Source organism: Rattus norvegicus, chromosome X (genome assembly GCF_036323735.1).
Source record: "Rattus norvegicus strain BN/NHsdMcwi chromosome X, GRCr8, whole genome shotgun sequence".
Taxonomy (NCBI): Eukaryota; Metazoa; Chordata; class Mammalia; order Rodentia; family Muridae; genus Rattus; species Rattus norvegicus.
Window position 1 is genome coordinate 134,338,979 of NC_086039.1, and position 10,302 is coordinate 134,349,280.

The window sequence follows — 10,302 nt, forward strand, 5'->3', positions numbered from 1 at the left end:
GACATTCCCCTACACTGTGGGGTCCAGCCTTGGCAGGACCAAGGGCATCTCCTAGCATTGGTGCCTAACAAGGACATCCTCTGTTACATATGCAGCTGTAGCCACGAGTCTGTCCATGTGTACTCTTTAGATGGTGGTTTACTTCCTGGGAGCTCTGGATGGTTGATGTTGTTGTTCTTCCTATGGGGTTACAAACCCCTTCAGCTCCTTCAATCTTTTCTCTAACGCCTCCAATGGGAACCCCATTCTCACATACTGTAGAACTTATAGGCAGCAGGGAATCACTAGAAGTCTCCAGTCTTCGAGAAGGATTATAAGGAGCAATGTGAATTTCCTTCTAAAATCACCCTGGGGACATTGACTGGATGGTTATTTTCTTGTCTGGACAAGAAAAATATTAGTTATGAGGCTATAGTGATTGTACTGATAAGCTGGGATGGACCCATGAACTAGAATAGAAACAATGAGGACAGATGGGAAGTAGTAATTGGGGAGACTTCAGAGCAGGACATGATGAAACTCAATGTGAGAAAAGGATTTTAAAAGGTAAAGGAGAAAGAGATCTAAGGCTTCAACTTGAGAATAATGATAAGGCTACCCTGTAGCATGTGTAATATGCTTTTAATTTTCAACACTGGATGTCTATGATCTTGTTTGATCTTTCATCCCTTCTGTGAGGTAAGGTAGGGAATATATTTTCTCTTCTGTGACAAATGCTGTCCAGAGAGGTTAAGTAATTCACCTAGAATTTCATAGCTCATTAAGCAGAGAAACCTGACCAGAGCATAAACTTGATGATACTTTTTCCACTTTGTCATGATGTTGTGGTGTTAATGTGCTTGCCTAGACTCATCCAGAATCATCCATTATGCACATTACTACTGGAGAAAATGAGGAGGGGGAGAAGGCATCCAATAAGCTGAATATACAATAATTTTGAGTCACTTGAGATTTTTAATAATATTAATTCTAATGAGGAAAAATAGGCAGTATTTTTGATAATTCATTATGTGTGACATTAAGCAATTATATGAATTAATTAATATAATTGTCCAAGTATTTTTGTTTTCATCATATGTGGTAAGAATGATATCCACAGTCCACTATATTTGAATGATTGATCTCCAGCTGATGGAAATATTTTAGGAAGAATTCGGAGGTATGGCCTTGTTTGAGGAGGTACATCACTGTGGGTGGGCTTTAAGGTTTCAAAGGTTCATGCCATTCACAGTTGGCCATCTTTCTGCCTCCAAATCGCTGGTCTGGGTGTAATCTCTTAGCTACTATTCCAGTGCCATGACTGCTGGTCTGCTTCCATGGTCACCACAATGATGAACACAGATTCAATTTCTTAAACTATAAGCAAGTCTCTAATTAAATACTTTTCTTTCATAAGTTACCCTGGTAATGGTGTTTTGTCACAGCAATAGAAAATTAACTTAAGACTGTATAACTTTTCTTCAAATATATATACCTTCCATGGCTACCGATCCTATAAACCTTAGCTTGAAATTCAAAGCCACACAAAAACTCGGCACCTTTATTACTTAACACTTTTCTGGATATGATAGCCAACACGTTTACAAGCAGACAAAAGGATGACACTATTTAGAAATGCCATAAAATCATATGATTCAATACAATGGAGGAGTTAATTCAAATAAAATCATTAATTTTTAGATTGCATTTTTAAAATTGCTAAACACAATTAACAAACTATTGTTATCTATATGACACTTTCACTCCCAGGTTAGGATAGTCAACTATTTACTTTAGGAAGAAGGGAGATATCAGGTGTCAGTAAAATATCATACAATAACCTACACCAACATTTAGCAAATATTCTTCAGTCTGGATGGGGGTTATTTCTAATTGATTGGTACCAGAGAGGAAGTAGAGGAGTGAAAAATTGAAAACAGAACAACCTTTCACAAACAAGCAGGAAATGAAAACAAAGCTTCTTTCTTTGGGACTAGTCAGTCTAACAGTTTACTGTGCCCTTGATACCCCAGTCATTTAGCTCTTTACTCCAAGAGCCTACATGTTTAGAGTTCCCACAGAGAAAGCCTGTGGGAATGGCAATATACAGTAATGCCTCAACCAGGAATGGTCTCCCTCCTCCTAGGATATAGAGCAGGTAAAATAACTGTGCCTTTTTCAATTTCATGAGGTCCCATTTATCAATCATTGATCTTAGACCTTGAGCTCTTGGTGTTCTCTTCAGGAACTTGTCTCTTGTACCAAATCATGACAGTGTATTTTCCACTTTATCTTCTATGAGATTTGGTGCCTCCTGCTTTATGTTCAGGTCCTTGATCCATTAGGAGTTGAGTTTTGTGTAGGGTGATAAGTACGGATTTATTTTCATTCTTCTACATGTAAACATCTAACATCTTGTTAGTCCTGTACAATTTGTTAAACATGCTTTTATTTTTCAATTGTATGACTTCGGTTTCTTTATCAAAAATCAAGTGACCATAGATGTATGGGTTTAATTCTGAGTCTTTGATTTGATTCCATTGATCAACCTGCCTGTGTCTGTGCCAATCTATAAAGCTACTATAAGGCAAAGGATACTGTCAATAAGACAAATCGGCAGCCCACAGATTCGAAAAGAATCTTCACAGACCTTATGTCTGACAGAGGGCTAATATTCAAATTTTACAAAGAACTCAAGAAGTTAGACACCGACAACCCAAATAACCCAATTTAAAAATGGGGTGCAGAGCTACATAGAGAATTCTCAACAGAAGATTAGCAAATGACCTGGAAGCACTTAAAAAATGTTCAAAGTCCTCAGTCATAAGGGAAATGCAAATCAAAACAACTCTGAGATTTCATCTTACACCCATCAGATACACCACTCCTGGGTGTGTCCCAAAAGATGCTCCATCATCCCACAAAGACACTTGCTCAACTGTGTTCCTAGCAGGTGTATCCAGAATAGTCAGAAACTGGAAACAACATAGTTGTCTGTCAACTGAAGAGTGGGTTAAGAAAATGTGATACATCTACACCATGGAATACTTACTATTCAGCTACTAAAAATCAAGACATCATAAATTATGCAAGCAAATGTATGAAACTTAAGGCTAATACCCTGAGTGAGATAACCTACTCCCAAAAGGACATGCATGGGATATACTCACCTATATTAGTCATAAAATACGGGTACCATGTCACATTCCACAGACTCAAAGAAACTAAGCAAGAAGGAAGGCCCAAGAAAGGAAGCTTGAATCTCAATTAGAAGGTAAAATAAAATAGTCAAAAGAAGCAGATGGAGAGAGGGACCTGGCAGGAAGATTGGATGTGGAAGGGAGTAGGATATTCAGAATTAGGTGTGGGAAGGACAGGAGAGAGGGCTAGATGTTCATGAAATGTAATAGAAATATGTAGCTGATGGGGGTGAGAAGATAGGGGAGGGCATTTTCAGGACAAGTCAGAGACCTGGAATAAGGGAGGTGCCTAAGAATCAATAAAGGTGACTTTAGCTGTGAGCTACTACATTGGAGATAGATAAACTGAAGAGGCCACATTATATAGTCAAAAAGGAACCCCACTGGAACAAAAGACACATCAACCTACCCACGAATCTTTCAACCCAAAATTTATCCTGTCTGCAAGTAATGCAGGTGTGAGGGAGCGAGCAGATACTGCTGGAATAACCAACAAATAACTGGCTGAAATTGAGACCCATCCCTAATGGCAAGCACCAATCCCTGACATTGTTAATGATATTCTGTTATGCTTGCAGACAGGAGCTTTAAAAAACTCTCCTCTGAGAGTCACCATCCAGTAGCTGAATCAGATACAGACCCCCACAGCGAAACAGTGAGTGCAGTTTGAGTACACTTAGGGAAGAATACGTGGTAAGATTGTGTGACACAAATAGGATAGGAACACCACAGGAAGACCAACAGAGTCAACTAACCTGAACCCTTGGTGCGCTCAGATTCTGAACCAGAAACTAAAGAACATACATGGGCTAGACCTAGGCCTCCCGGCTCACATATTACAGATGATTAGCTTCACCTTCATGTAGGTCCTGAACAAATGAAATGGAGCTATAGAAAAAGGCTGTTGCCTGTAAGTGGGATATGTTCTACTAGCTGGGATGCTGTGTCTGGCTTCAACAAGAGAGGGAGTGCCTAGCTTAACAGAGACTTCAAGTGCCAGGTTCAGAGATAACCAGGTCCCCCACACTTGCTGAGAGGAGAAGGGTATGGGTGGTAGTGGAATATTTGTGGAAGGGGGTGAATGAGAGGGGACAGTGAGCAGGATGTAAAGTGAATATGTAAAAATAAGTATGTCATGTCTTTGAAGAACTATATGGAATGTTGATGGGGATTGCATTGAATCTATAGATTGCTTTTGGTAGGATGGACATTCTTACTATGTTAATTCTGCCAATCCATGAGCATGGGAGATCGTTACATTTGATGAAATGTTATCAAAAGCAAAGAACACAAAATAGAGTAAACAATTCTTAACAATAGAAAAATGTCTGTGGGAATCCCCATCTCTGAACTCAAGCTGTACTATAGAGCAATAATGATTAAAAGAACTGCATTGATATTCATACAGAAACAGACAGGTTGGCAAACGGAATAGAATTAAAGACCCAGAAATAAAACCGCACACAGGGACACTTGATCTTTGAAAAAGAAGCCAAAAATATAAAATGGAAAAAGAAAACTTCAATAAATGGTACTGGTCTAACTGGCAGTCTGTATGTAGAAAAATGAAAATAGATCCATATTTGTCACTTTGCCCAAAGCTCAAGTCTAAGTGGATCAAGGACCTCAACATAAAACCAGGTACACTGAATCTAATAGAAAAGAAAGATGAAAAGAGCCTCGAACTCATTAGCACAGGGGACATTCTCCTAAACAGAACTCCAAAGGCTCATGCTCTAAGATTAAGAATTGATAAATGGGACCTCATCAAAGTAGAAAGCTTCTGTAAGGCTAAGGAAATAGTCAATAGGACAAATCAGCAACACACAGATTGGGAAAATCTTCACTAACATCTGACAGAGGCCTAATATCCAAATTAAATAAAGATCTCAAGAAGCTAACAACCAAAAATCAAACAACCCCATCAAAAACTGGAGTAAAAACTAAACCAAGAATTCACATCAGAGGAATTTAAGTGGTTGAGAAGCACTTGAAGAAATGTTCAAAGTCCTTAGTGATCAGGGAAATGCAAATCAAAAGAACCCTGAGATTCCACCTCAGACCAGTCAGAACGGCTAAGAACAAACACTCAGGTGATAGTCCATGTTGGCAAGGATGTAGAGAGAGAGGAACACTCCTCCATTGCTGGTAGAATTGCTAGCTGGCACAACTACTTTGGAAATCAGTCTGGCGATTCCTCCAAAATTTGGACATAGTACTACCTAAAGACCCAGCTACACCATTCCTGGGCATATACCAAAGAGATGCCCACAGGGTCACATGTTGCACTATGTTCATAGCATCCTTGTTTGTGATAGCCAGAAGCTGGAAACTACCCAGATGTCCCTTGACAAAAGAGTGGATACAGAAAAGTGGTTCATTTACACAATGGACTATTATTCAGATATTAAAAATGAGGACATCATGAGTCTTGCAGGCAAACAGATGGAACTAGAAAATATCATGCTGAGTGAGGTAACTCAGAGCCAAAATGATATGCATGGTATGTACTCACACATAAATGGATATTATCTGGGAAAAACAAGTACAGACTACCCAGGATACAATCCACAGAACTCAAAATGGTTGACAAGCCAAAAGTCCCAAGTGAGTATGCCTCAATCCCACTTGGAAGGAAGAAGAAAGGAATCACAGGAGGGGAGAGAGAGGGAAGGACCTGGGAGGGCAAAGAAACAGGAAGGGGAAGAGGGAAACATGATCAAGTATTTCAAGATGACAGGACGGAAGCCATGAGGGCCAACAGAAGGAATGAAAACAGGTAACCTCTGAAGTTTGGAGGTGAGGGGGGACCCTCAAGAATGTACGAGAGACCTAGGAGGTGAGAGACTTTCAGGACTCAAAGGGAGGGACCTTAGATGAAAGGTCCTACAGTGGGGAGAGAGAACTTGTAGTGCCTTCCTGGAGCATGCTACCTGGTTGGTGCTCCAGTGTTTGAGAGATCTCAAGGGTCCAAGTTAATTGAGACTACTGTTCCTCCTACAGGGTTGTCCTCCTCCTCCTCAGCTTCCTCCAGCTTTTCCCTAATTCAACCACAGGGGTCAGCAGCTTCTGTCCATTGGTTGGATGCACACATCTGCACCTGACTCTTTTAGCTGCTTCTCAGGTCTTCTGGGGGACAATCAGGATGGATGCCTTTTCCTGAATGCCCCATATTCTCAGTAATGGCATTAAGTATTGAGGATTCACACTTGAGCTGGATTCCACTTTGGGCCTGACTCTGTACTTCCTTTTGCTCGGGCTTTTCTTCATTTTTGTCCCTGTAGTTCTTACAAACAGGAAAATTTCTGGATCAGAGTTTTTTCCCTTTAATCTTGTTTTTTATTTTCTATTTATTTTTTTATTTTATTGGACATTTTTTATTTACATTTCAAATATTATTCCCTTTCCCGGTTTCCCGGACATAAGCCCCATCCCATTCCCTTCCCCTTCTTCTATAAGGCTGTTCCCCTTCCCATCTACCCCACCGTTTCTGCTCCCCGACATTCCCCTACACTGGGGGTCCAGCCCTACAAAGGGCTTCCATTGGTGCCCAACAAGGCCATCCTCTGCTATTTATGCAGCTGGAGCCATGGGTCAGTCCCTGTATAGTTTTTGGGTAGTGGTTTAGTCCCTAGGAGCTCTGATTGGTTGGCATTGTTGTTCTTATGGGGTTGCAAGCCCCTTCAGCTCTTTCAATCCTTTCTCTAATTCCTACAATGGGGGTCATGTTCCCAGTTCAGGGGTTTGCTGCTAGCATTCACCTCTGTATTTGACATGCTCTGGCTGTGTCTCTCAGGAGACATCTATATCCAGTTCCTGTCAGCATGCACTTCTTACCTTCGTCAATTTTATTTACTTTTAGTATATATATATATATATATATATATATATATATATATATATATATCTGAATGGCCGTTCCTTTAGTCTCTGTTCAAAACTTTGCCTCCATATCCCCTCCTGTGAGAATTTTTGTTCCTCTTTTAAGAAGTAGAGAAGTATCCACATTTCGCTCATCCTTCTTCTTGACCTTCCTGTGCTCTGTGGATTGTATCTTGGGTAATTCAAGCTTTTGGCTAATATCCACCTATCAGCAAGTGCATACCATGTGTGTTTTTCTGAGATTGAGTTACCTCACTCGAGATGATATTTTCTAGTTCACTTCATTTGCCTATGAATTTCACAAAGTCATTGTTTTTGATGGCTGAGTAGTACTCCACTGTGTAGATGTACCACATTTTCTGTATCCATTACTTCTCTTGAGGGACATCTGGGCTATTTCAAGGTTCTGGTTATTATAAATAAGGATGCTATGAACATAGAGGAGCATCTGCCTTTGTTGTATGTTGGAGCATCTGTTAGTTATATGGCCAGGAGTGGTATAGCTGGGTCCTCAGGTAGTGCTATATCCAATTTTCTGAGAAACCTACAGTCTGTATTCCAGAGTGGTTGTACCAGTTTGTAATCCCACCAACAATGGAGGAGTGTTTCTTTTTCTCCACATCCTTGCTAGCATCTGTTGTGACCTGAGTTTTTGATCTTAGCCATTCTGACTTGTGTGAGGTGGAACCTCAGGGTTGTTTTGATTTGCATTTCTCTGATGACTAAGAATGTTGAACATTTCTTTATGTACTTCTCAGCCATTTGATATTCCACAACTGTGGGGTGGCAACCCCATCACATTGTGGAGAGGGGAGCATTTGTGCCTGGGATTTGACAGCACATATCATAGGAGCTGGTGAACAATCTCTGTAGAGTAAGTTAGGCACTTGATATCTCATGCTGAAGTTTGGATTTTATGGTTGAGAGGGGAAGATGTCCCTTAACCCATCATGGGACAGAAATTGTAGGATACCTGGAAAGTTTGATTGATCAGACACAGGTTCAGATCACAAGTAGAGTCACAGAGTCAGGGCATATTGGCCAATGTGTGTGTGTGTTTGTGTGTGTGTGTGTGTGTGTGTGTGTGTGTGTGTGTGTGTGTGTGTGTATGTATGTGTGTGTGTGTGTGCTGAAAACTGCCTATAGCTTTCATTGTGCCTTCCAAACCTCCCACCTCAGTGCATTTTTTCCGACTACTCTAATGGGGCTAGAGATATAGCTCAGTGGTAATGTCCTTGCCTAGCATGTGTAGGGCCTGGAGTTCCCTCCCTAGTACTTCAAAACTAGACAACAAACACACAAATCTTTCTAATAAAAACATAATGAAGTAGACATCATAAAGGAAAATATGCAGCTACTATATACAATTCAGCCTAGCCATTACAATGCATTACTGAGCTAGGACAGGTCAATGATTTTTTGATCATTAAATTTTTCATTTTTTGTCCCAAGTCCCCCTCTCAGTGCTCTTTGAACCCCCCCTTTTCCTGACAAGGGGCTCTATACCCCTAGACATCCCCCTTCCCTGTGGCATCAAATCTGTTGAGAATTTGGCACACCATCTCTCATTGAGACCAGATGGGGCCAGATTCCCTGGGCCAGTAGCAACTCTAATAAAGTTCAGATAAGCTTTCATCATTCCTTAGAGGCAAAAGAGAAAGTCCCTGGAGAAACCAACCACTAAGCAGGCCTGCCTGGGGGCTGGAGAGTTGGCTCAGTGTTTAAGATCACTGAGAGCTCTTCTGGAGGTCCTGAAGTCATATCCCAGCCACCATATGATGTCTCACAGCCATTTGTAATGAGATCTGATTCCCTCTTCTTGTGTGTCTGAAGAAAGCTACAGTGTACTTATATATAATAAATAAATCTTTTTTTTTTAAAGAAGAGGGCCTACCTGTAAGTGACTGAACTTGGCTGCCATTGGTCAGCTCAGGGATGACATCACATTTTCCCTTCTTTGACGCAACAATGCCCACCAGCACTGAAAAGGCTGGGCCCTGGCTGAGGTGCACACAGAGGGAAGATTTCACCCCATGGAGGACACTGTCTAGGCTGCTCCTGTAGTGAAGACCATTCGCTGCTCTCCAATCAGCAGGATCAGAATTCGAGCTTCTATAAACATGGGAAAAGACAGCAAAGTAAGACCGAAAGTGAACGTCTCTCCTTATGTCCATTTTATGATGGACTTCAGAAATCAAATGAGGGAGCAACAGCCAAACACCTATTATGATTTTACCGAATTTTCTAGAAAGTGTTCTGAAAAGTGGAAGACCATCTCAAAGAAGGAAAAAAAGAAGTATGAAGCCCTGGCCAAGCGCGACAAAGATCGGTACCAACGTGAAATGAGAAACTATACTGGACCGAGAAGGGAGAGAAGGAGGAGAGATGCAGATGCACCGCGGAAGCCCCCATCCTCGTTCCTGCTCTTCTCCCAGGACCATTTTGAGGAGATAAAAGAACAACACCCAAACTGGACTGTGGCGCAGGTGGCCAAGGCTGCAGGGAGGATGTGGGCCAGGTGTTCAGAAGCGGATAAAATCCCCTACGAGGAGAGGGCTGCGGTTCTGAGGGCCAAGTACCTTGAAGAGCGGGAGGCCTACTACCACCAATGCCAGCGCGGGAAGTAAAACTTCAAGGGATGGGGCAAACCCAATCTGAAACAATAAACCTCATTCAACTGGCTTTCTGGCTCTGGTGTTTAGTGTTTTCAGACTGTCCTTGGATGCTATGCTGTGGTAGTGAGTGGTTTGATTCAGGTCTAGCCTTGGGGAGGTTGGCTCTCAGAGAGGCAGCTCTAAGACAGGGAACTGGCTATAGGAGCCAAATGGCCTAGGGTGACATGGGTGCTCATGTACATGTGAAAAGCCATTTGTGTACGGGGAGCCAGCCCCACAGCTGCTTTTGGGAACAAAAAGTATAGTGATAGGCTCAGAGATTTCTTAATGCAAATCCTAGTTTTTGCTGTGGCTTGCCATCTCAAGGGAATGGGGTCAAAAAAACAGCAAATTGTGCCGTCTGTCTAGGCACCTATTTTGTTTGTGATTACAACTCGGGTTGGAATCAAGTTGTTTGGATTTCAACACATTAGGTCCATGTTACAGGTTAAGGTCCATGTGTGGCCTCCAGTCTCTTGAGGGTTAAGTGCATCTTCTCTGCCTAACCCAGACCCAGCAGTCCTCTGCTGTATATGTGTTTGGGGCTTCATATCTGCTAGTGTTTGCTGCCTGATTGGTGATCCAGT

The 10,302-nt window shown here is 41.6% G+C and overlaps 1 protein-coding gene across 1 annotated transcript; it reads left to right on the top strand.

Moving 5' to 3' along the window:
• Window positions 1–9,025: 9,025 nt before the first annotated feature.
• Window positions 9,026–9,743, top strand: Hmgb4l8 (high-mobility group box 4 like 8). Its single transcript, XM_006257564.5, has one exon. It carries the CDS (start codon window positions 9,182–9,184, stop codon window positions 9,686–9,688), a length of 507 nt encoding a protein of 168 aa, XP_006257626.1. The 5' UTR covers window positions 9,026–9,181; the 3' UTR covers window positions 9,689–9,743.
• The last annotated feature ends 559 nt before the right edge of the window (window positions 9,744–10,302 follow it).